The following is a 27,038-nucleotide window of genomic DNA, read 5'->3' as shown; positions in this document are numbered from 1 at the left end:
CATGTAGATTGAGTACAGAAAATATAGTTGAGGTTTAGGCAAAGTCTGAAGACGGCTCTATAATAAGGAATAAGAATTATTTAATTCTTTTTAGATTATTTTTAAGAATATTACTTTTGTTTTTACCTTGGAAGTCGGTTTTAACTTTTTATTAAAAAATAATAATTTTACCCTTTTTAGTTACCTATGAGCCTATTTTTAGTTACCAAGTGAGATTTGGTGCACGACGCATACCGCATACCTGATACCAGAAAATATAGTTATATTTACTGGTATTTTTATAACGATATTTTTTGGTTATGTTACTAGATATCGATAAAAAAAATACCATTATGAAAATACCGGTACGTAACGATATTTTTCGGGTATTCGATAACGTTATGAAGCCCTGCCAGAAATGTGCTCTTTTGTGTTCCCTCCAAAACTCTATCGAAAGTTTCAGTAAAGCGTCTACCACTTTAATGAATCGACCGACTTGACTTCTTGACTGTATTGACTTTATACTTAGACTTTTTTTTTTTTTTTTTTTGGGAATTGGCACTTAGACTTTGACTAGACTTTAGGCCTGACTGACCTGACGTATAGAAAAAATTGTATAAAGAATATTGTTTTCCCGCCATAATATTATACTCGACACTGGCCATGGTTATAGCCGAAGTGCCATTATAAGAAAAAAAAAAGTTGTCAGTTGTCAAATTTGACAGTCACTGATAAGCCTGCTGATAAGACTCCAATGTGACAAAATATTATACCCAAATATGAAATAGAAACAATCATCTGCCTACCACTAGGTATTATAATAGATGATGCTAAGTTTCTCCTGGGTAAAAAATGTTGCAGTGTTCTCAATGTACCAAGGAATTCAAATATGAGAGTGAAAGAAAGCGACATGAACAGAGCCACTTCCCTCAGTTCGAATGTCAAGAATGCTCAAAAAAGTTTAGTTTCCTGTGAGTAATAAACATTCTACTACTTCGAATTGAATTTTGTCGTTTGTATATTCATTAAATTTTAATTCTAACTTCATATAATTTTAGGTCGGCGTTAAGGCGACATCAGAAGCAACATTCTAGAACGGGGAGCGTTCTGTGCAAGGATTGTGGACGAAGTTTCAAAGACAACAGCCTTCTCTTGCGTCATATTAAGTATGCCCACGAAGGTAAAGTTTTTCGTGTAACATTTTACGACATTTACAAAGCTAGTGCTGCATTTTAACCTATCAACTCCCAAGAGGTGTGCCGCATTACAATTAAATATCTATTGTGTCTGTGATTCTCACGATCGAGGTATTAAGTTGATAAGAATATGACTGGTACCAATAGTCAGTTAAATAATAAAAATAAAAATAAGTTTCAATACTTAACGTGGTAGCTTTGTTACAGGATCATTCTCTTGTTCGAAGTGTGATGCGAAATTCAGCAGCGAGTCTGCTCTTTCTATGCATCAGAAAACACACAAGCCAAAGTCGGAGCGGAGATTTCACTGCAGTCATGAGGGATGTGACAAATCATTCAACTTTGTACACCACTTGAAGCATCATCAGCTCACTCACAATGATATAAAACAGTATCATTGTGATGTGTGTGGAAAAGGTACCTACTGCATTTATAGTTTTTACAAATTTTGCACACCAATAGTACTTAAGTAATAACTAATAAGCATTATATTATAACCTGTGATATTCCCAAACACCACATTGAGCAAAATTATGTCTGCAAGTTATAGAATATAAGAACTTTTATTAATTTACTGTTATAAAACATGTTATCATTTTATCTTAAAAGTCAATAAAATAATTTAAAAAATTGTTGTTCTAGAATCTTAACAAAAACTTATCTTAATGCCAATGATTATTGCAAAACCTTAATAGATTTTGGAAATCTCATGATTTAAACTCTCATTTATACTTTAGTACTGAAAAGTTTTTAATGCAGTTAAATTATACACATGGTAACCACTCCTTAACAGTTATTGCTTTTCATACCAATAATAATAATAGTTGATTGCTTGCAATAAATATGCTTTAAAGTTAATAAAATGATTTTGATAAACATTTGGCATAAAACCATTAATAATAATAGTTGATTGCTTGCAATAAATATGCTTTAAAGTTAATAAAATGATTTTGATAAACATTTCGCATAATTCATCATGGGAAAGAAAATTTCCCCTTTAATTGTGTAAAATGTACGATTCCCTTTCCTTGCGACTTGGAAGTTGGAATCCATTTGCAGCCCATATGTGGTGACTTGTAAGGTGACATTCCGACAAAAATTCAAATTATATATTATTATTATACTTAATAAGTATATTTAAAAATTTTAATATATCAAACACATATTTAATATACATCCATGACCCAGGAACATTGAAAACTTTTTGTTCCGTCGGCGAGACTCTGACCCGCGACCCCCGGCTTGAGCTGCCACACACTCTTAAGAGGAGTCCACACCGCCGTTTTTCCATACATACGTTGTCCCCTGTTTCCTCCCTGGATAATGCGGGTAGAGTTATGATTTTTTTCCTGAATATCTATGGCCACTATAAGCATGTCCCTATGTTTTCTTTTTTTCATAATTTTATTATTAAAAAAGATAAGAACGTTCAAAAACCCAAAAAGATGGCCAGATTTTCCTCTGTGTTCAAATACCCAGAAAACAAAACTGGCTAGAATATACAAAAAAAATAAAATACATAGGAACACAGCTCAAGCCTTGCTTTAATTCTTAATGAAAAAAGTACTTAAATCGGTTAAGTTTTGAAAAAGGAATCAGCGGGCAACGAATCGAAGATTTTCTATTCTTTTATTAGAATTTTTGTTGTGTTGTCTCTATCGCGCTCTGCAGTAGGAGACTTGAGATTGGTGAGACCTATTTTCAATTTCTCTCGCCCTTGGTGTATTCTCTAACCATTGAGCCACAGCCCACAGAGGTCGTCAAAAGAAATTTTTCAAAAATTGAGTCACAAAGGTCAGACACACCTGTAGAGTGCGCGACTGCGCGACCAAACTCAGTTAAAATGTAAGTATATTTTGGTAATATCACATCTTTGATATTTCAGGTTTCATTCAGGCACACCACTACAAGTCGCATCTTAAGACGCACGAGCCAGAAAACTGGTTGAGATGTAACATACTCAACTGCAAGAAATCGTTTGCCACTGACTATGCTTTTAGAAGACATCTTTTGACGCATAGTAAGTTACTTGTAAAATATAAAATTGTTTGACCTAGATTCTGATAGTATGCGGACCCGCGGGGTCCACAACAAAATGTATGAACAGAGTGCGTTCCGGCGGGGCGTCCGAATTTTTCTGATCTGAATTTTGATCAGAAGCTCATGCTCAATTTGCATATTTTATAACATTTTACATTGGTAAGGAGTAAGGACTAAGGTTAAGGTTAAAGTACGCGGATGTACTAAACCGGAAGCCGTGTTTCTCGAAGAGCATGTTTAAATTCGAACATTGCTATATTTAGAATTTGTTATACAGGTAACAGGCTATAACAAAACTAAGTGACTTTATTGTGGTTTCGGATAATGATGGAGGATCAATTCACAGCCTCTCTTGCCTTTACACGGCGCACACTTTGGGAACCCCTGGCGTAGCCTTTATCGAAAAAGAGACGATGAATCAGACTCATTGTCTTGACCCTAGTTACTATGCTTATCATTTATCAGATAAATATAATATATAGATGCATAAACATGGTATTGAGTATAAGTACGGTCTACTATAATCTGACATGACAACATTTTTCGGATATAAAGATAAACACTAGGTTGTTCTTTATCTCACGTAGTCTTTATCTGCATCCATTTAGTTGAAAGTTCTTTAAAATTCTCGTTTATATACATACATATATATATATATATATATATATATATATATATATATATATATATATATATATATATATATATATATATATATATATATATATATATATATATTAAATATATATATATTTAATATATATATATATATATATATATATATATATATATATATATATATATATATATTAAATAGATGCATGTATTTGAACAATATTTTGCGTAAATTTTCAATTTTAACTTATAACATATGATGATTACCTAATGATTATAGTTGCCTCAATTTATATAAAGTGGTGGGCGTATAGACATTGGCTAAGTACGCCTCTGCATACCACCGCGATAAGAAAAGTTCCTTCCTCGCTTTGATTTCGCATGTGATAAAAATATTTAGACGACATTTTGTTGTTTTCTTCTTGGTCGTATTACCAAACGAATTTAGCCCGAGCTGATTTCTTTGGATCAGAATTCTCTATCTATTTATCAAAGATGGAGAGAATTTTTGTAGACATTTTTTTTTATCTTTCACACAAGGGCGTATACCTACTTCAATTTTTTTCTTTCTAACAGTTAAATTTTATTTTCAGGTAAAGTCACGGACAGCGGTATTTCATCTGACTCAAGCAGCGACGTCCATTCCTATTCATCAAAAGGTATGTTGTGGTTATGTTTTTAATATTTAAATAGGACGTTCTAAAGTTAAAACAAATGAATTAACGTTAAGATTTGTGTTCAACATTTTGCATTTTTTACAGATGAGGTATTGTGCGCTTCGTGTGGGCAAATCACATCTAATACGTCGCACGGTAAACATGAGTGTACGCCCAGCTATCCCAAAGAAGAACTAGCTATTTATTTAAAAAACGACAGCGACAGCGACTTGAACCAAATCGTTCTAGAGAAATTTACAAATACCGAGGAATTATCTGATCTTAAATTTGAGCTAAGAAATATGTATAGTGGTGTCGAAGACAACGAAGGTGTTAGGCCATTTATTGAGGGTAACAGTACAAAAGTATCTGAATCTACTGAATCTACAAAAGCTGATTCAGGTGGCTGTAGGTGCAATTATAAATGCAAAGGTGCACCCGAAAAACCTGACACTAACTGCATCGAATATAGAAGTGATGGTACCATTAAAATAAAAGATACGATCGATTTAGATTTTATCGTCGAAGCCAAACCGAAAGATGTGGCTGAGAAGAATGATTTTCAAAACGTGCCTTTTAATAGTTGTAAGGATATACTAGGGAAATGTATAGTTAGCGGGAATGGAACTATCAGTGAGGAGTGTTTGTGCGCCAAGATGGCGATGAATGACCAAGAAATGATTGAACAGGAAATGGCAGAAATAACGCCGCAGCCTGCAATGCAATTTTAGTGCAATTCTGTGATACACTGCCATCGTTGCCATAATATCCAAAGCCACAAATATTGAATACTTAAGTAGCTACAAAAAACTCCAAATGAAAAGTACTTAAGCACATAAAGGAGTACTTACATTTATTTTCATAGCAGCAAACTTTTTCGAATTTGTACGCGATACCTACGCGTTTACAGTATTTTTAGAATTTTGTTCCTAAGTTATTTTTTAAATTAATATACCATATTAGGTTACTTAACAAAGTACAAAATAAATTATTTTATTCTATTGAAAACGCTGCCTTATTTTTAAACCTTTATTAATGGAGAAAATTCTTATGAAGTAAGTGATGTATACGAAGTAATGATAAAAACAAAATAATATAATTAACTTGATATTTATTTACAACATATTTCTTTACAGTTTCAACCATATTATACAAAATAAATCTTAGTTAACAAGTACGTACTAAAATTAATTATTATTTTACAATCAGACCTTATTCTGAATTATTTAAATTAATATTATGGAAGTGTTATGTCTGTACTCTATATCTGTCGTGTATGTTTGTGCTGACTTACTTCCAATAATACGCTGGCAATGAGTGAAACATATGATTAGTATTTTGGTAACAAGAAAATATCGTTGCGTCATTTATAAAATATCTTAAATACTTTTCATAGGTCTGTATTATGTCTACGCAATTTTTGGTCTACGTTGATTGACCTATTTTTTCGGATAATACTTATCAGTTATCTAATATGGACTTAATCTTACTATAAGAGTCCAACTCGTTACTTCGTCTTCTATGACTCTGTTCTCTCTCTCATCTAGATGGCCATTTCACACAGCATTTATTTATAAGTTATCAAAGAGAAAAGTTACATTATTAAAACAGTTGAAAGACGAGCTAAATATTCCTATCGTTCTTCACTTACATTGAGTCTTAGGTAAACCACTTTAAATATCTGATACTGATTTCCCTTTTTCTAATTTGACTAGTCTAATAGATTTAAATTCATAATCATTATTATTAGTAACATATCTTTAGCATTTAGATTAGTAATCAGAAGAACTTGAGCCTGTATATTCTTTACCATTCACAAATATAGTACGTTTAAGATATTTATTATTAGCCTATGAAAAAGTCCACAGAATCACAGTAATTTGAATAATATACACACTTGAAAGTCTTCAAATTAAATATTTTACGCTTCATTGCTGTTAACGAACTCCCCTTGACTTAAATCTATCCGCCTGTCACTCTTCTTTCGTGAGTCACTTATATCATTTAAATTATTTTGAAGGTTTTCTTTACTAAACTGACTTTCATCACCCTCAATAGGAACTACTCTTAGAGATTCATTATCGTTATAATTTAAAATGTTGGAGGAATGGCTTTTAGCAGTTCTCGAGTCTAAATCGTCGGTGTCCAATAAAAACGTTGGTGTCTCTGGTAATTCCCGACTACCCTTATACTGCAAGTACTCTCGGGACTCAGTTGTATCTTCAAAGCTCGATACAGGACTTGCGTTACTGTTCATTGTTTGTGTAGCATGTCCGCCATCCTGCATACCCGAAAATTCATTGAACGAATCTGAGGTCGAGTGACTCTCTTGTGAATTCGAATTTATGTTATATTTGATATTCGCTTCACTGCTTTGAGTGGTGTTTAAGACTCCATGTGCATTATGATCATCAACGTTTTCATTTTGCGTTTCGTTTACATTGACAAGCTCTATGTCATTGCCTTCCTGTAATTTTTTAACGAGAACCTTATTATTTTCTATGTCAGGTAAAAATGGATTCATTTCAGTTTCATGATCTTCATACTCGGTTGAATGATGATTTACAACCCGTCTTCCAGAGCTTTGACTGTCGTTGTGACTAGATAGTTCATAAACATTTACTCGTAAATCTGTGTTACCGTTAGAATCGTTTACATTTTCTTGTGTTTCATTATACATAGCATTTGGAAATATTTCATCAGTTGATGATACTGGCGTTGCATATATTATGCCTTGTTCATGGTTTAAATTTTCCATCAGTTTGTTTTTCTCTGATTGTCTGTAAATGTAATTAATGACTGTCGTCATTTCAACGTTGCTATCTGTGTTTTGGTCTTTCATTTCGTGAGCCAAAGAACGATCTTCTTGATGTTTTTGGGAGAGAATTCCTTCTTTTGATTTATTATCCTCATATTCATTTGTCATTCCGCTGATAGATTCATCCTGATTATTCAGTTCTTTAGATTTCGTTTCAAAGTTACTTAAGTAATCAGGTTCAAAATCATTTTTTATTTCAGAATTCATCATTTCTTGTAAATTAACTGGGTTTTCTTCTTCTTTTACTTCAGAGCTTTCCATTTTATTTATCATGATATTATCATTAGCTTCAGTTGCGGGTTGTGATAACCAATCAGAATCTGTAGATGTTTCTGTGATATCTTTCATGCTTTCAAAGTTGCTGTTCTGCATAATATTTGTAAAGATCTTACTGGAAATTTGAGATGAATCGTCACTTAAAATGTTAACATTATTAAATTCTCTCTCTGTTGATGCATCAGCAGAACGTTGAGTATCCGATGTTTTTTCATCTGTTATCATTTTGTTTTCATCTGCTACGTTCATATTATTTTCTGTAGTGTTTTCAGGTGTTTCATGACTTGATTCGTCATTTTTTTCAGAAGAATTTAAATCAGTTTTATCTATGTGAGTTTCATCTCGTGTATTATCTTTGGGTGAAGACATTGTAGCGGGTTGATAGGTACTAATAAATTTAAATTTACTCGATTCTGTTGTCGGATTAGGTTCTTCGTCTTCGATAGTAGAATCATTTTTATCAGTCACGTCGTTTTCGGTCTCTTCAATAGGCATCATGTTTTTATTTTCATCATTTGTCATCATAGCGTTATGATTTGTAGGTAAGGAAGAACCTGTAATTTCTTTTTCTACGTTTGATTCAGAATTGAAATCATGACCCAAAGAACTGTATATTTTTTTAACATAATCTAAGGTTATGTTTTCATCGTCAATATTATTTTGCGCGTCCTCCGTAGTCACTTCTGACTCAAATGAATTAAATGATTTAGAAGCTCTTTGTTCTTTTTCTTGAGAACTTTGCATATTCTTCATTTCCATATCCTCCTTTTTATTGCCTTCATTGTTTGGTAATTCAACAATCTCTTTATCATTTTGAAGCCAGTCATTTTCATCCGATTCTTGATCTAAAGGTGACTCAAAAATGTTTGCGTTTTCTGAATTATTTTTTATATTCGAGTGCTCGGTTGCCATTTGGTGTTCAATTTCTGATGGTTGCGATGTGACTACTTCTTTAGTTTCACCACTTTGGTATTCGTTATTTGGCAAAACTTCTTTTACCGAAAACATGTTTTTATTACTACTTTCATCATTTTGATTTATTATTGCCTCCATTGTGGTATATTCTTCGCTGTTCATATGGTCTAGATTGAATATTGGCTCTTGAATCGTTTTTGACCTTGATTCAGGATTTTCCATTGTGCCATCTACTATTTTTTTACTTGATGCGCTACTTGATTCAGTATAATATGTAGGGATAACTGTAACTGGTAAAAGGTTTTCTTCCGTTTTAGAAGTATCGCTAACAAGTTTTATATTTTGGTCAAACTTAAGACTATCGTTCGATTCACTACTCGTATTTTGTATTGTAGAAATTTCCATCATCTTGTCTGCAATTTCCGACATACTGTGCTCTTGGTTAGACATGTTTTCATTTGATGAATTTTCCTGCTTTTCCGAAGAAGTTTCAGGTTTGTTCAAAGAATATAATATTGTTTCGGGCATAGGTGTTTGTTCTGATAGAATTACCTCTGGTTCTTGACTCGACTTTGATGTAGTAGTAGGTTCGGGAGACATCTCTAACGCAGGTTTAGTTTCAAGTTCTATTTTGGATTCTGTTTCAGGTTTAGGCTCAGGTTCAGGTGTCGTTTCTAAAAATGATTTCATTTCAGATTCAGTTTTTATTATTTGTGTTAATGTTTCTATTCCAGGCTCTGCTTTTGGTTCAGAAGTTTTAGGTTCCGATTGAGTTTCAGCTTCAGGTTCTGCTGTTGGTTCTGGTTCAGATTTAGGCTCAGAAGTAGGTTCCATTTCAGGTTCTATTTTTTGCTCAGGTATTGGCTCAGGTTCCACTTTAGGTTCAGGCTCGGGTTCGGATGTTGGTTCAGGTTCTGGTTCTGCTTTTGGTTCGGGCTCAGGCTCCGGTTCTGGAACAGGCTCCGCTTTGGGTTCGGTCTCGGGTTCAGATGTGGGTTCCGGACTTGGCTCTGATTTTGGTTCAGGTTCGGGTTCGGATGTTGGTTCAGGTTCTGGATTTGGTTCGGGTTTGGGTTCTGATATAGGTTCCACTTCTACTTTGGTTTCGGGCTTTGGTTCCGAAACAGGTTCTGGTTCTGGCTCCGCTTTTGGTTCAGAATTAGGTTCCGATGTAGGTTCAGGTTCGGGTTCTGCTTTAGGCGCAGACTCATGAAGGTGTAGTTGATGATCATGATCGTGGTCTTCGGGCATTGTTGGGTTTTCCTCTAACAAAGGTACACAAAGCTTAGGTGAGTTTGGATCTTGTATTTGTCCACGTGGACACAGGCAGATGAACTCAAGAGTTGACTCGTCGAATTCACAAATATGTTCACAACCGTTGTTGTTTATTTTACATAAATCAATAACTGGCTTGGTTGGTGTTTTATCTTCTGCAATGTGATACACGCTTATCATTCTGCTATTTTGTTCTAGATAGTTATCGAGGTTTGCTTTTAATGTTTCGGCTGTCAACAAATCTTCTGAGGTGCCTTCATTGCGTTTTGGCTTCCAGTGTACTCTGTATGTAACGATGACTGAACCATTTCTGTAAATGAAAAGGTAATTGTCAATATACAATAATAAATAATAATACATAATAATGAGTTCACCAATGACAAGTTCAATAAGACAGTAATGAAACCATAATGAAACACCAACGTTTGGATTTTACTAATAATATATACATATTTAAAATCATCTTTTACATTACCTTATCTGTACAATCTCTATGGATACGTCATCAGAACCATTTTCTAGCATATTCCTGTCGAAAAGGCTATTCTTTAAAGCCTCCTTGAAGTTTTCGGCGAATTCTCTGTATCCTTCGCTATCAGGATCTTCCAAAGCGGGTACAAAGTCCTTATTGTCGATCGTCAGCTCTCCTTCCAGCGTTCTAGGCACTGTAAATTTAGAAGACTTTCTATATTATTTTTAATAGACAAAATATATCTTTTCTCTTTTCAAAATAGGTTGCCACGCCGAATCTATACGCCGATGCGGAAACTACGACAAGAAGAACCGGCGTATAAAACTCGCTCGGGTTTTTTTGTATGTTGACTTTAAATAGGTGCTAATCTGTTTCGCTTTACTAATCTGTGGCTTAAACAGTTTGTTCATTATTAGGGTTCAGTACCCAAAGGGTATAAACGGGACCCTATTACGAAGACTTCGTTGTCTGCCGTCTGTCCGTCTGTCTGTCTCCAGGCTGTATCTCAATAACCGCTATAGCTAGATTTCTGAATTTTTTACAGATTGTGTATATCTGTTGCCGCTATAACAGCAAATACAAATACAACAAACGTAATTTTTTTGGCCTTTTTTGCTCGATATCAATAATGGCAACAGGTAGGCAATTGATATTTTTACAAAAGCCTTAGTTATATAGGTATCTACGTTAATACTTAATTAATAATAAAAAAATAAAATAAAAAAATAAGGGCCCATACAAAAAACACAATTTTTGGCCTATTTTACCTCTATAACGGTACGGAACCCTTCGTGCGCGAGTCCGACTCGCACTTGGCCGATTATTAATTTCGAACTGAAGTGTAACATTATAAGAAATCATACTAACCATACATATCGCCCGATTCATCATTCATTACTGGATGATCATGTTCGTTTTGGTGGTCGGTACCCATATCGTTTTGGGCCATTTCAGTGGTTGCTTCTTGTCCATCATGAGGCAGGTCGTTGGTATCGTTTTCATGATCGTGGTCACTGTGATCGTGCGCGCTGTGATCATGATCGTGGGCGCTGTGGTCGTGATCACTGTGATCATGTTCGTGGTCATGCAAGAGACCGCCGAACGCCCGCGCCGAGCTCAAAGAGGCGTTGTATTGCTCTAGTGTTTTCGGTGTGCTGGCGAAAAGTACTCCAGCTGAAAATTACAGAAATAGAAAATGTTAGCATTTAAGTAAACAGGTTTAGAGACTATGTTTATGACTCCAAGTCACATAGCGCTAACTCTATGCTATGGCCTGCAAGCCCTTACTCTGTGAGCACACAAAACAAGTACTGCTGATGTAAGTTACTCTGGAATAAACTGTGGAGTAAACTCTTTCAAAACAGTATACGATTCTCTCCATGTTACAATTTTTACCTGAATAAGTACCGCATATTATTATGTAAAACTAGCTGTCCCGGTGAACTTCGTGTCACTTAAAAACCTTCCCTAGACTTCTACGAATATTTTAAGACTAAAATTAGCCCAATCCGTACAGCCGTTCTCGAGTTTTGCGCTTAGCAACACATTCAGCGACTCATTTTTATATTATAGACTAGATTTTCTTACTTGTCAGAAAATCAGGTGATCAGCATTGTCCTAATTAAACTTAGAAATAACATGCTTCCAACGCGGGGATCGAACCCACAAACCTACCACCACCACCACCTCTAAACCACTGGACCACGGAGGCATAAGCAAGGTTGGCAGTAGTATAACTTATAGAGCTTCGATACTCACTTGCAGCTAACACTATGAGTGCCACAATAGCAATGACGACCAGCCCGAGCAGCGTCCAGCACAGCGGCCGCTTGCAGCCACCCTTCTCGCCACGCTTGTCCGCGGTCAAGTACAACTTCTCGCCCCTGGAAATAAACGTTCTTATTGAATACTTTATAGAGCTTTAATAAGAGTCTTTTGGCTTTATAAACATACTATATTTCTCTACGATTAACGTATAGAATTATTGTCGTTCTTTTTAAAGTAACTGTATCCAATAATTTGGACATACCTATGTACAAGTCCAGGTGAATTTTCAACAAAACTCTTCACATCAAATACGTAACTGTAATTTCTTAGCTTAACCTTACTTAACTAATAACTTGCGATTGAAGCATCTTAAAACCTTTGTCCCGAACAGGATTAGAAGATAGGATGATAGAACAAGTTGTGCCTACTAAAAGTATTTAAGCTTTACCACACCCATAAAGTTAACATACCTAGCGCTAGGTATATTAACTTTATGACCACACCATAAGGTAGAAATTGAATATAAAAGTTATTATAATAAATTAAGTGTTTCAATTAGAATTCCAAGCCTATTATACAAATAAGCCACCGCTAATTTCACTTCCAGTGATATTATTTCGCGTACTTCTCTGGGTCAGCTAGTGCCTGCGATTCCTTATCCAGTGTCACTTCAGTAGCACTTATTTTAGTGTCACCACTCATTTTCTTTTCAGTGTCACTCATGATTTCCAAAGCCGTATTAACTAACACACAACGAGAACTCTATGCAACTACCGAATTTCTGTCGACATGCAGTATCATATTGCTTTTCATTTTATAATTACAAAACACTAAAAATTACAAAATAATGAAATTATCGCCCTTATTGCCAAATAATAGAGTTACATTTGTTGAATAAGCTGGTCTACCGAGGTATGTTGGTCGTCGAAATGCTGAGTACAGACCACCTATGCAAATAAGAGTACTCGCGCTTGTTTTGTGAATAAAATTGTACGTTCGACTTTTGTAAGGAGAGAGGTGATACATTTATTTATAGAATGCATATTTGTATAGCTTGAAATTGAATGTGTTAAGAATTCCGTTCCAGCGCGACTCTAGGTAGAGTTTATTAAAAATTATATTATGTCATGTAATTAGTGTATACTTATATTTATTTAACTAATATTATGCTTATTTTCTAGTATCAAATCGTCTTCCTACTCTTTACTAAATTAACATAATTTCTCGCTGCTTTTACTACACTAATTTTAATGTTTTTCGAACATATTACAATACCTCAGCATTAATTAAGCTGTATGCCTTCAAATAAAGCTATCGTTGAATAATTTGTACTTGCACTTGGGCGACAATCGTGCGCCGCAAAAATGACAGCGGCATAATAATAGTTTACCTGTCTCTCTCTTTCATGGCCAATAGCCTAGAAATGTGAAAGGATAGGTATATTATATAGATTGGATGTAAGCATTGAGATATTACAACTAGATTAGAAGCCAACACAGGGTCACGTGTTATGACATGGCTACAGAAGATTTTCTTTACTTACTATAATAGTTATTACTTATTATATTTACTTAACATTTATAATTACGAGTATTTTTATACGACACGCAACGTGCTTTCGTATATTTAGAACTAACAGTTGCGTTACCATAAAGCAAGTCTACAACGTAGGTATTATTTACTCAATAGTAAAAGTCTATCATTAGGTTTCAATTTAACAACCATTATGCCTAGTGGAACATTAATTACTTAAATGTAATTAATTCTAAATTTTGACATAAGCCCCTTACATTATCTGTCAAACTCTTTATTAAATTGAAGGTTAATCGTAATTAAATGTCTCTGAGTACGGCGGTAAGAGCCCCCGTAGACTGCTGACTTTAACGGCCGTTCCCAATATTCAATCTATCTCTGGTTTGACATACAACCGATCGCAGCTAACATTGAATTGACATAAAATATATTGTCTCTTTGGCAAAACCAGAGATAGATCAAATATTGGGAACGGCCGTTAGTCGGCCGATAGTTTGATCGAAAGCTTAATCAGTATGAAGATATGTATGAAGGTGCGCACATTAAACGATTTTTTCGGCTGATAATAATGTACTGAAATCCCAATTTGGTCAAACTATCGGCCGACTAAAAGTCAGTAGTCTGCGGGAGCTCTAAGAGATTATAATAAGACGAAACTATGGCGAAACTTTTTGGGCTATCACATATCTCTTTGATCGAGATCATTACGGATACTATACAAAATCCAGTTTTATCTAGTGTTATAATAACGTCGTGGTTTGAGACATAAAGTCCAGGACCGCGGTCGGCGACCCCGCTTTGTTCCCGGCGGCACACAATACCCGACAGTTTTGACGCGATCCGTCAGACGAACGAGTAGTTTATCCTACCATGTAGGTACAACTCTGCCATGAAAGATAAATTCATTGATAGGCAGACCTATGTTATTTTGTCGCGTATCAAATTATATCCTTTCATGTTATATGACAAATTGATTCGTAGGCAGATGGCAGACTTTTGTTCGTTATAATTATGTCAAATCTAACATTAACTCGGCGTAGCTTAAATCCATGTACCATGGCACAATTCACAACTATAGCCTAGTAATAGTGAACTATGAAATTAGGAACTTTGCTGTGGTAGCAAAAACAACGAAAGCAACTGGATACAAATTTTCGTTTTCTGATGTAATTGATCATTATTCCAGATTCAAGGCTCGTGTTGTACTCTTGTCTCTACAGTCAATCATTATCAGTATATTGTACAGATTCGGCACCTATATCACTTTAGAATCTAATTCCTAAATAATAGGGTCACAAAATGGCATCTCAGCGCAATGAAGCGCCATTGCTTTCGAAATTCTTAGTTTCCTAAATAGTTTAATTTGGAGTTTAAGAGGCATTCATTTTAAGAGCTATGTTCTCACATTAGCCGCTAACGAGTTTAACATGTTTGTTAAATTTCGTTTTTACTTTCTTTCTGAAGGTATTGAATGTGTAATTCTGGTTAATTGTGTATATTTTCACGTAACACTTAAGCCGTTTTGTTAATAAACAAAACGGTTTAAGTTCTCGGTTTCCTGTAACAGGTCTACTGGAAGAGATTCCAATTGGAATAAGTAGTACCTTTGTACTAAAGTGTATCTCTTATTTTAAGTTTTCTCTGTTAACGATTATGTGTACATAAATTATTAAATAAATAAATAAATAAAAAAATAAACGCTGCTAGAAATTTACACTACCTAGAGTTATAGACTGTGAATACCGACGTTAGTACTTAGTACTATATTAAAATGTTTATTTTAATATAGTACTAACGTTTACTATATTAAAATAAACATTTTAAGGCGACGCCTTGATATTTTGGCTGTAGCGATATCGATTTTACTCAGCAATGATACTTGTACTATTATCTATTCTGTGGCAATGGCTAAACCTAAGAAATTAAAGTTCATTATTACTATTCATCGTCTTTGAATTACCCATAGCATAACATGATTGGTCAACTTTTATAACACAGAATAATCAATCAAAAAGACCTCTGTACAAAAAGGGGATTCTAATTTTGCCAACAGAGGAGAGTGATTTAAGCTTCCATTTGTACACAGATTGGTTCAAGCATACAATTTAATTTTCCCATAGCTTATATGAAATCTTAATATATATATTTCTTGTGTGCGTGTGTATGTGACTGAACTCCTCCTAAACGACTGGACCAATTTTGATGAAATTTTTTGTGTGTGTTCGTGGAGATTCGAGAATGGTTTAGATTTACAGTTTGGTCTACTGGAAAATGTTTTTTCAATTAATTTCTTATTTATAAGGAGTTGTTGATTTTGGAATGTTTTACATTAGATCCGGCGGACGGCGCTATCATCGCATTCGATATTATTCTATTTCAATTTTAGTTTGTCCTGACAGATGGTGCTACGATTAATTTGAAAAAAATTTTGTTATTCAATTCATGTGCTGATTAAAATATTAAATAAATAACACATAGGCTACAATTTTAACCGACTTTCAAAATGGGGGAGGTGTTATGTTCGTTTTCTTATATTCAACGATTACTCCGCCGTTTGTTAACCGATTTTCAAAATTTTTCTTTTGGTATATAGGGTATCATCCCAATTTGGTATTATATTCAGAAAAGTGGTGATCTGATGAAGGATCCATAAGTAATCGAGGGAACTCCTCAAAACTTATAGGGAAACATATGGTGACTTCGGTTTCGTGAGAAGTATTCTAAGCATATGCTACCAACAAGTAAGATTTTGCACCGAGATATACCTGGTATACCGTGGTTCGGAAGGTGCTGAGAGAATTCCTGATTCTTTATAGATACAAGTTTGGGAGTTTCGGCGTTGTTTTAAGAACAGAAAGCATATGCTACTATGCAAATTACATTCTTCATCATCATCATCATCATCATCACTACCATATTATACCATTTCATAGTCTTTTAGATCGAGACTCGAGTTTGTCAAGCAATAATTAAAAAAATCTATATCTACCTAATATTATAAACCTGAAGAGTATGTTTGCTTGAACGCGTCAATCTCAGAAACTACAGGTCCGATTTAAAAACTTATCTCAGTGTTAGATAGATCATTTATCGAGTAAGACTCCTCATTTATCGAGAAGGTTATATTATATTATTACTCTAAGACTAATACGACAGAAGAAACTCAGGAAAATGTGGGAAAAACGGGGGAAATATTTTTTATGGGAAAATGTACCTACGGATTCTGTAAAATTTCTAATTTACGCGGGCGAAGCCGCGCGGGACATCTAGTATATTTATGGTTTTTAAATAACGCGACAAAAACCATTTTGTCGCTTACGCCCTTTCCATTTCTTGCTATTCCATTTCTTGTTTTCAATGAGAGGCCGGGTCGGCCTCTCATCATACTCAATCTAAAACATATCCAACACGGTTTTTAACTTTAGTGCGGCGTCACCCTAATATAGTAATTTTTTGCTGTTGCCTGATGCCTTAAAACATTAATAGGACAGAACATTGTGTACCTATAACATAACGTCTGTGTACACAGTGTGGATCTTTTTATTTTATGTTACATCCCAAGCCCGGCCGCACATTGTCCGAAATTTCTGATCAGAAACAGTTGAACGTCCGCGCTGTCTCTTACATTTTGTACTGAGCCGAGTGAGCTCGAACTCGCCGGAAGGATATTTCGGATAGTGTGCGGGGTGGCGGTCCGGCGAAATTCAACTACTTCTGATCAGAATTCGGACAATGTGCGGCCGGGCTAAAAATTTGGAGATTATTTTTTTAATTGACATAATGTGAGTTATTGACAAATTGTTCAATTTAAAGCCGTATTATACTAGCAATGTATGGACGAAGCTATTTTGTGGCGATCAGTCTAGTTTTATGTTAGGTTTGATCAGAGCTCAAAAGATAACCTAATCCTAACCCTACCTTATTAAAGAAGGTATCTGACCCTTTGAATATGAATGTAACAGCACTCAAAAATTGTATAATTAAGAGTTACTACTAATTATAATAAAATTGCTCCATCGCTAATTATTGAACTAAGTAACAAGTTTAATCGATTACGGATTTCTAATAGTTAGTGTCCGACGGCTCTCGAAAAAACTACGCCGTTATTAACGTTTTCTATTCGTTAATCAAATCATATCCTTCCTAAATATATGATTTATTAAACACTAAATATTGCGTTCAACGTCGATGTAGTCTTACCGCCGTATTCAGAGACATTTAATTATGATTAACCTTCAATTTAATGAAGAGTTAGGCCCACTTGCGCCAGACTGGATTAACACGCTTCACTCTGAGTTAAATTATACTTCGAATTTAAATTCACATCATGTCTTGCACCACCAAGAGTTAGGAGTTAACCTCGTGTTAATTTTTTAAATTTTTAACCCACCGATGTCGGAGGGTTAAATCAACTAACTCTGGGTTAGTAATATCAAAACTGAGATTTTTCATTTCAAATCTGACATAAGGAGATAGCCTTATTTAAAGTACTGTGGAGCGAGAGAGAGCAGTACACTTAAATTATTCAGCATTCGCCCTATCATATTTGGCTGGATGTAAAAAGAATGAATGAACATGACATAAGCCCAGGTTAGTTGACTCTGGGATAAATTCTTCTGGTGCAATATGTAGTATGAGTTAAAAATTAAAAACGTTAACACTGAGTTCTTAAGCCCCGGGTTATTTATTTAACTCAAAGTTTTGGCGCAAGTGGGCCTTAGACAGATAATGTACGTAAGTACATACATTATCTGTCAAACTCTTCATTAAATTGATGGCATATGTCAAAATTTTGAATTAATTACATTTAAGTAATTTATGCTCCACTCCTACGAATAATAAAAACTAACGAATCGTAACTCCCATACTATTACCGTTTTAAATTTGGTTCCTTTTGATCTGTCATGTAACGTCAGCCTAGTACCGCTCAAGGTCACCTAAATATTGCAAATGTATTGAAATGTGTACCTAAGGTACACTTTTTTGACAAGTATTGTCACAATAGACATAACTACCAGTAGTTCGCTACAAAGAAACGGACAGTTTTCAATATCTGTCAAATTCGTCGGGTTTCACTAGGATTATAAACGGAATGTGCCTCGCGCTGGCTGATATAATTTATTTTTAAATATTTAAAATAAAGATTTCAAAATTGGATTCTGACAATTTTAATCGCATGTGCCAAAATACAAACAACAATACGACCAAAGAGGAACACGTCCAGCGAATATGTCATAGTTTTAAATTCGTAGGTAACAAGTTAACAACCCTAGCGACGATTTTCGTCATAATACGTCAAATTTAAAAATTTCAACATCAGTTCTAAGTCGGCATACTCTATAATTCTGTCTACTCTGGTATTGTGGAGCATGTTTTTTGACAGAGTTACTTTTCCTTAGTTTTTATTATTCATAGTTCCACTCTGAGTGCGGCAGTTTGTTTAGTTATGTTTAATGGAAGAAAGTAGGTAATGTTTTGTTTCTAATTTCACTCTTAATTTTTATGGTGATAACTAGGTGATAAACCTTAACCCATCAAGCCCCATAAGCTCACCGGTGAGCGAGACACAATAGAATAACAATGGATTTCCAAGAATCCACGATCGAAGGATTAAGGGACCTATCAGACAGTGAGCGGTCATGCGATCAAGCGTTTAAGCGGTCAGTTTTGGTCTTTTGTGTTGTATTACGTTATAGAGATACTCACACGGGAGGTGTTCTGACCGCGTCGTAATAATTGCTTCTGTGTGACTGACCGCTCGAACGCAGAATGCGAACGCAGAACGCTTGAACGCATGACCGCTCACTGTCTGATAGGTCCCAGGTCAACGTTTTCGACAACCTGTATCTCGATCCTGTGACTCCATTTCGACCAATCCAATCCGGATTCTATCGAACAGCAATGAGCTGTTTTCTTATACTTACATCAAGTGAACAGCAAACGGTAAATTTTTAAAGGTTTTTCAGACAGCGTTTGACTTTCGTTTGAGATTAAAGAATACTATCTAGTTAAATAATTAGACTAAGATCTAATTGAAACCTAATCGATACGAGTACTAGATTAAAATAGCAGACTTGAAGTACTGATTTCCTCCGCATTTTACTGATTGCAAGTATGATAAGCCCCTTATCTCTTTGTTTTTAGGTGCCAAAGATTCCTCTATTGATGCTTTAGCAATACACAGGTACTACAAAGCTCTATTGTCTCGAATCAGACCAGTTCATTGAGCAAGCGTTTGACATTCATGAATGAGACCATCATTTTCACTTGCGCAATTCTACATTGGCTATGGTTTATCCATGGCATGTGGCTTAGACTAACAGCCAGCGGCAGCCAGATTTTCGTCATTTTATAATAGCTGAAAGTTAACCTGTTTATGACTCCTATAGAGGTAAAAACGACCAGCAACTATGGAGTTTCGATCGCGGTTACCTCCAAAAGAGTTATCCAATTCTGAAGGTCTACTTGACCTTCGATAGTATAACTGTAATAGACGAAAATAATATAAATTTAATATAAAGCTCAATTTAATAATAATAATAATCTTTATTTAAAAACTTTTAGCATCTGTTGCATTGTGTTGTTATATTATGACCTAGGAGTTGTATACGAACTTACGAAGACAATAAATAACAGACTTTACACATATTGCATAACTTTGGCGCCTGCAGGCTGAGCCTGTCCTGCAAATCACCAATATATTTTCCTTCTTTTAGATATATAGTTTAGTTAAGAATTAAATTAAAAAAAAAACAGGTAAGGTGCATTTACTCTGAACCTCACTGCCGAACATTTTTGACAGTTGCTCCTCTCTACCAGACCACCTCAAAGGCAGTTTAGGGCTCCCACACAAAACTGCAAATTCGCATCGCATCGCAAATATCTGTGACAAAATTCTGTCTGGCAATAAACAGGAAAACTTTTAGCTTTTACAAAATGATGAAAGTCTGGCTGTCGCTGACTCTTGGGCCATTTTGTGCGTGTTTTGATGGTGTTTTCCGCAAGCTAAACGCCACCTTACTAATGGACAGTATACATGAACTATTCATACAATTTTCTTAACAATAATTGCTTCCGATATTTCTCTGAGAAAAATGGCTTTTCTCGTTTCTACATGTTTAGGATTACGTTTTGTAGAGTTTTTTTTAAATATAATGTTATACGTGCCATGGAAACATAACGCAATAGATATTTTAATGCCCTTTGGAGCATACGCTACAAAACGTGAATATATAAAATACAATATCAGCACGCTTAGCATGGTTATGATAGAGAGATGATTTTTTTTACTGAAGAATAGACTTGTTATTTTCTTCCTAAAAGCTCTGAGAATCAACTTTGAAATTTGAAATTTGAAAGATCTTTAAGATAAATTAATAAAAACGTAGAGGCATAGACTCACTCTTCTTGAAGATATTTATAAAAATAATAATTAGATAGGCTCTATTTTGAAGGAGGAATCAGAAGACTACGTTACCTCGATTTAGTGTATCTGTCCCTATCACAATACACGTGCCGGCGCAGGGTGAAGCTTGATGGCAATAGTTTCTTCGTTTAAATTCTACTGCACCCGCGTTCCCTCTTAAGGGTCCCACACCTTAACAGTCCGCCTGCAGGCTCTGGTCGGCAGGCTGCCTGATAGTCATTGACCGTCTATACAAAATCTACAAAATCGTCAGGGGAACTGTGAGACTGCGGTCTTTTCCGATTAACTGTCAGGCGACGGTCTGCCGGCGACCTGTTAATGTGTGAGGCCCTTAAGGCCTGGGTTGAACGAGTTAAACGGGAATTGTGAATAGCCCCGCTATTCTAAAACCATCTTCCTCTTTAAAAGTACGTTAAAAAGAAACTTCCTTTCGACTGTTTAGCATTGTCCAGATAATGAGGCGGTAATGGCGTTAATAATGATGTAATCACGATGAAGTTTTAAAAGTCGAGGCGTGAGGCGTGCGTCGGGAATGTATAATTAGATAAGACGTTTTCAGACTGAGACGGATCTGACTGCAGGCTTAGCATAACTACGTGAAACGGGAAAGAATCGACATACTGACAGATTTTAGTGATAAAATGGCGGATTACCTTTGTCAATCCATCACTTTGTCTAGTCTTCTGTAGAAAGAAACCGCTTTAATGGTGACCATGCTAAGCCTACAGGCATGGGCGTAGCCAGGATTCTATGGGGGGGTGCAGATTAAGAAAATCCTGGACTTCGAATTGGTGATATTTAACATAATATGAGTATCTCACAATAGCATTAAAGGTGAGGTAAAAATTAAAAACAAAATATGAGCGAGCGAACTGGGATTGAATGCCTCCCCTCTGACCCCGCAAGTCTCTCTGCTCACGTTTAGGTATGAAACTCATGAGCATTTAAGCGACCGATAGCTCTCCTGCCCGTACCTCGCTAGTCGCTACGCCCATGCCTACAGGGGCTACATGTGTATGTATATTGTATGATTATTCTATCAATTTTATTGTTAAACTAAAGAGTTTGTTTGTTCCTACTGGACCGACTTTTATTTAATTTAGCACAGGTATCTAAGAGTAGACCTCGAGGAAGGATACAGGTTCCCAATTTGTCAATAAAACAGGTATGCCAGACATCATGACATTAAATGATCGGACACCGCGCACCGGTGTCACATTGTATAGACATTTTATATGTTATTTTTGGTACCTTTATGCTAACGGTTTCGTTCATCGTATTTTTATGACTAGATGAGGCCCGCAACTCCGTTGCGCCAAAATCAGTTTATCGTGCGGGAACCGTACATATTTCCGTGCAGATGGGCCTTAATCCTTGACACATTTTAAATTTTAACAACACAAACAACAAACTACTTTTCCATAACGGTAACGTCCGCTTTATTATTCAAATTAACATTTTTATAAATCTGTGCCAACAGAGTTGGGTTGTGACAAAATATATATGTACACAGTAGACCCTCGACTTCATACTAGCCCGTTTGAATCGGGCGATAAGTAGGATTTCAGATAACTTAGTAATATGGCAAAATGTAGTAATTAATTACTTTATCATGAATTTTGTATAGCATTCTCATAGAGTCTGTCTTGACTATATTTTTGTTATGAGACAGTAAGATATCTTGTCGACTGTAACTGTCTTGAAAATGTCTACGTTTTATCAGGCAGTAAAGTAAGTTGCAAGAAAATAATCCATACTAATATTATAAATGCGAAAGTGTGTCTGTCTGTCTGTCTGTTACCTCTTCACGCCCAAACCGCTGAACCGATTACGCTGAAATTTGGTATGGAGATACTTTGAGTCCCGAGAAAGGACATAGGATACTTTTTGTCCCGGAAAAATGTACGGTTTCCGCACAGTAAACTTTTATGATTTGCGCGTAAACTATTCGATCGATTTTGATGAAATTTGGTATGGAGATATTTTAAGACATAAGAAAGGACAAGGGATACTTTTTGTCCCGGAAAAATGTACGGTTCCCGCACAAAAAACTTTTATGATTTGCACGTAAACTATTCAATCGATTTGGATGAAATTCAGAATGGAGATACTTTAAGTACCGAGAAAGGACATAAGATACTTTTTGTCCCGAAAAAATGTATGGTTTCCGCACAATAAACTTTTATGATTTGCGCCCAAACCGCTAGACCGATTTTTCATTTGATAAATATGCGTTGGACTTTGACGTGGGTCCGTACTATGTTAATGCGGACAAAGTCGCGGGCAACAGCTATAATATTATAATAATACGTTTTAACGCGAGCGAAGCTGCGGGTAAATGCTATAATAACGTATAGTATAATAACGTCATGCGCGCTAATCATGTTTTTTTTTTTAATTTCAAAAGCACACTTGAGTTACTCTACTGTATGATATTTATAATGTAATTGTGACCGGCGGTGCGTCGAAAGGACTCTGCGGCCTCTGTATTGTCAAGTATTTAACAATTGTTCGGAATTTCTTTGTGTTTAACTGTAAAACTATGAATATGTAAACTTTCTAACACAAAGTTTAAAATCTAAAAGGATGCTGTGACGGAATCCACTAATAAGTAGGCTAACAGTGTTGAGAGTTTTATGTTGAGGACACGCCAGTTTAGGTTAAAATTATTCAGATAATGTTATTTTTCCTATCCATATATTACAAATGCGAAAGTGTGTCTGTCTGTCTGTGTCTTTACGCTTAAACCGCTGAACCTATTTTGATGAAACTTGGTAAGCAGATACTTTGAGTGATACATTTTGTTCAGGAAAAATGTACCCGGTTCCCACGCGATAAACAATAAGTAATTTCGGGCGTCATCTAGTACCTCTAATCTCTATAATAAGACAAGGCCATTTACCCAAAACTTTTTCGTTATCGCTTCGTTATAGAATCGCCAACCAAAAGGTTTCATTAATATGACGTTGACGTTCGACTCGTCTTATGTCATTTCTATACATTTTGGTCACCTATTCTATAATATACAGAAGCGATAAAGAAAAGATCTTGTCTCTCCCCCATGAGCGCTTACGCCTGGCGTAATCCTACTATCAAAGCTTGTTCTAGTTTTTATATTTCCTATCGTTTTCTAAGAATTCCGATGAAAGGTTCTATTGTTATGTCTTATTTCTGATGTAACACTAAACTACAGCGCTATCATAATTGTTATCTTTTCAATTATAAGAAATAACCGGGCTTTGTCGTTATCGCATGAAAACTATTACACTATTGATAATTTGAAATGTTTTATTCTTCGGTGAGAGGTCTAGATTCTAAAGTTCTAGACCTGGTTTATTTTACCTGAGATCAAAATCTTAGACTTCTGACATTTCCTGGGTATAAAAACGAGGGAAGTAACCAGAATAATGGTTTAAAAAGTAATTTAGAAACCGATGGACTTATTTTATATAAAAATCATCTCAAGATTTAATATATTGTGTTGTTTGTTAGTTATAAAGGCATTATACTAATTCATGAGTTCAGTATAATATTATGTTACCAGCAGTCTGTATAATTCAGGAATTGTATACAATACCTAGGCAATGTATACAATACCAGGAGCGTTAGAGGCAATATAATATGAAATATTATGAATATCATTATCCATTACATACTTTGTCTAGGTAATCTATACAATTCCTAGGCTTTAGCATACCTGCTGTTCTCTCGGCATTGTGTAAATTGATGATGAAGACTATGTTTAAATATAAAGTAAAGAGCAAATGAATCATGTTTTTAACCGGATTTAATTTTATAATATATTACAATATTTTCGTCAGTACAATAATTATAAATATATATAATTTTTATTTTCGTAAATAACGATCACTGTGGTGTTTATGGTCCAATTTTTAAAATTTTTTAGATACTTATTTATAGGGTAAAAATCCGAATTTGGCACCAATGTACAGAAAACATATTGCATGAAGAATTTAGATTCTAAACAATTTCTTGAAATTTATTTATTTATAATATAAAAATGAATCTCTTAATGTGTATGTAAACGTTTATCTGGGGAACGGCTGAACCGATACCGCTAATTCTTTCTTTGTTGTGTTTGCTAATATCGGAGGAAGGTCTCACAGGCAGAAAAAAATACAAAATTCTGTGGATAATTATAAGAAAACTTAAGAGTTCCTCACCAGTCACCACCATTTACAAATGTGAAGCTTAGGCCAAACCTACGCGAACAGGCGTCTGCGAAGCGGAGCGTCAAGTTGTCAAATGTGTGTTTTGTATACAAAAAACACATTTGACAACTTGACGCTCCGCTTCGCAGACGCCTGTTCGCGTAGGTTTGGCCTAAGCTTTACACTTTTGACAATTTAGACGTCCGTCGGGCTATTTCAGAATTTATTTAAACCTCGCTACAAACCTTGACTATAATATTTTCTATACCCAATCTTCAAAATGTTGAGTATTTTGATATCGTTGGAAGTCGTTACCAGTGCAGCCCCAAAGATTGCCTAGGCTTTATATACAATGCCGAATTATACAGATAGCCGGTAACATAATATAAAATGATAATTATACTATTTAATAAATACGCACGGCAACAATTTCGTAGACTGTATTTTTTATTACATTTTCCTCATACGATTTACAAATAGCCTTTTATTAGTATAAATTGCTTGTTTAAACCGGATATTGAAAAAGAAAAAAAATACGTTGGATTCATTTTTTAAATGTTTGTCTCACTGAAATAGGCTATACTTAATTACTATAATTATAAAGACTATAATTACTTCTTTAATGAACGATGGATGGTCAATAACTCTTTTGAAAACAACCATTAAAATATCGATATTTTGAATATATTGTAATTAATTTAAATTTTGACATAAGCCCCATACATTATCAGCTGTCAAACTCTTCAATAAATTGAAGGTTAATCATAGTTAAATGTCTCTGAGTACCTACTAACCTACGGCGCGGCGGTTAGAGTGCTTATTTCGGTAAGTACAACATACATTTTAAAATTTTAACTATCCTACCTAATATTTTTGACGACTTTTGTGGTTCAATGGTTATGAGTGTGTCAGAGCTCAAGGCGGGGGTCGCGGGTTCGTATCCCGCCGACAACGGAACAAAAATGTTTTCAATGTTCCCGGGTCTTGATACTCATATTAAATATTATGTGTATGATATAATAAAAATCTTAAATATATGTTTAGTATAAAAGTATTAAATATATTTCCGTCGTCTGGTACCCGTAACCAGCGTTGCCAGATTTTTTTTTGTGCCAAGTCGGGACTTTGGAACTTTTTGAGTGAAAAAGCTCGATTTTTCAGTCAAAAGCAGGACAAAGTAAATAAAGGTATGAAATCAAAAGTTTTTTGGATGTTTATCTTTGTAGTTGCATTAAAATAACGTTTACGTGACATTATATAGCAAAAGTAGCCAAAGAAAATCCACCCCTCTACCTCCCATTACGCGCCTTCTTTCTCAGCACGCTGCACGTACGTTCGGGCTTTCCCCGAAAAGCGGGACTGAGCCTGTCCCGCGCATGACATTTAATTTTGATGAAAAAATCGAAACGTCCCGCCAAAATCGGGACGTCTGGCAACGCTGCCCGTAACACAAGTCTTTCAGATACTTAGCACGGGGCCCAGACTGACGTGGTGTGAAGCGTCCATAGAGATTATTATTATAATATTCCACTCTGAGTGCGGCAGTTAATACCATAAACACTTTTTCATTATAGGTATGTAATCTGTAAGCAAATCAAGCGTGCCATTTTGACAGTTCGACCGTTGGTTAATTTGAAATTCGTATCAGTGTTCTAGAACTCCTTGACACAAAGCCACAAGCTTAACGGCCAAGGTCAGCTACTTTTTAACTATAATACATGGAGTTTATATTATTATAAATGTGAATATATTCACAAAAAACATGAATTATTTTCTCGGCGACTAAGAAAAAAAGCTTTAGGTGATAATTAACAAAAAATTAAAACCGACTTCCAGAGTAAAAACAATAATAACTTCCTTATAATATGAACTAAAAAGTATTAAATAATTTTTCCTAT

At 35.1% G+C, this 27,038-nt stretch overlaps 2 protein-coding genes across 4 annotated transcripts in view; one reads left to right on the top strand and one right to left on the bottom strand.

The window, feature by feature from the left end:
* The first annotated feature begins 702 nt into the window (after window positions 1-702).
* On the top strand, window positions 703-5,430 carry LOC121729238 (zinc finger and SCAN domain-containing protein 2-like). The gene is made up of 6 exons (XM_042117692.1): window positions 703-950; window positions 1,038-1,159; window positions 1,383-1,592; window positions 3,061-3,195; window positions 4,424-4,489; window positions 4,592-5,430. Exons 1-6 carry the CDS (start codon window positions 832-834, stop codon window positions 5,215-5,217), a joined length of 1,278 nt encoding a protein of 425 aa, XP_041973626.1. The 5' UTR covers window positions 703-831; the 3' UTR covers window positions 5,218-5,430.
* A 150-nt stretch (window positions 5,431-5,580) lies between these two features.
* The window catches only part of LOC121729232 (GATA zinc finger domain-containing protein 14-like), a 78,363-nt gene continuing 56,905 nt past the window's right edge, over window positions 5,581-27,038 (bottom strand). The window contains exons 4-8 of one of the 3 annotated variants that reach the window (XM_042117680.1): window positions 12,001-12,125; window positions 11,110-11,415; window positions 10,246-10,435; window positions 7,890-10,080; window positions 5,581-7,853 (exon numbers count right to left, since the gene is read on the bottom strand). In XM_042117680.1, the coding sequence (XP_041973614.1) occupies window positions 6,408-7,853; window positions 7,890-10,080; window positions 10,246-10,435; window positions 11,110-11,415; window positions 12,001-12,125 (4,258 nt within the window). In that variant the 3' untranslated portion in view covers window positions 5,581-6,407. Of the gene's footprint in view, window positions 10,081-10,245; window positions 10,436-11,109; window positions 11,416-12,000; window positions 12,126-12,634; window positions 12,782-27,038 lie in introns of those variants that run through there. The other 2 variants (XM_042117681.1, XM_042117679.1) reach the window with 2 other exon arrangements.

The sequence above is a fragment of the Aricia agestis genome, chromosome 8 (genome assembly GCF_905147365.1).
Source record: "Aricia agestis chromosome 8, ilAriAges1.1, whole genome shotgun sequence".
In the NCBI taxonomy this organism is placed as follows: Eukaryota; Metazoa; Arthropoda; class Insecta; order Lepidoptera; family Lycaenidae; genus Aricia; species Aricia agestis.
Note: the sequence above shows the minus strand (reverse complement) of the source record. Positions and strands in the feature narration are given on the sequence as shown.

Excerpts from the sequence above, each read along its gene's own strand:
- LOC121729238 (XM_042117692.1), top strand. The coding sequence starts at position 832 with ATGTTGCAGTGTTCTCAATGTACCAAGGAATTCAAATATGAGAGTGAA. Across the intron at positions 1,593-3,060 it reads TTGTGATGTGTGTGGAAAAG|GTTTCATTCAGGCACACCAC; the intron begins GTACCTACTGCA and ends TTGATATTTCAG. Across the intron at positions 3,196-4,423 it reads AAGACATCTTTTGACGCATA|GTAAAGTCACGGACAGCGGT; the intron begins GTAAGTTACTTG and ends TTTTATTTTCAG.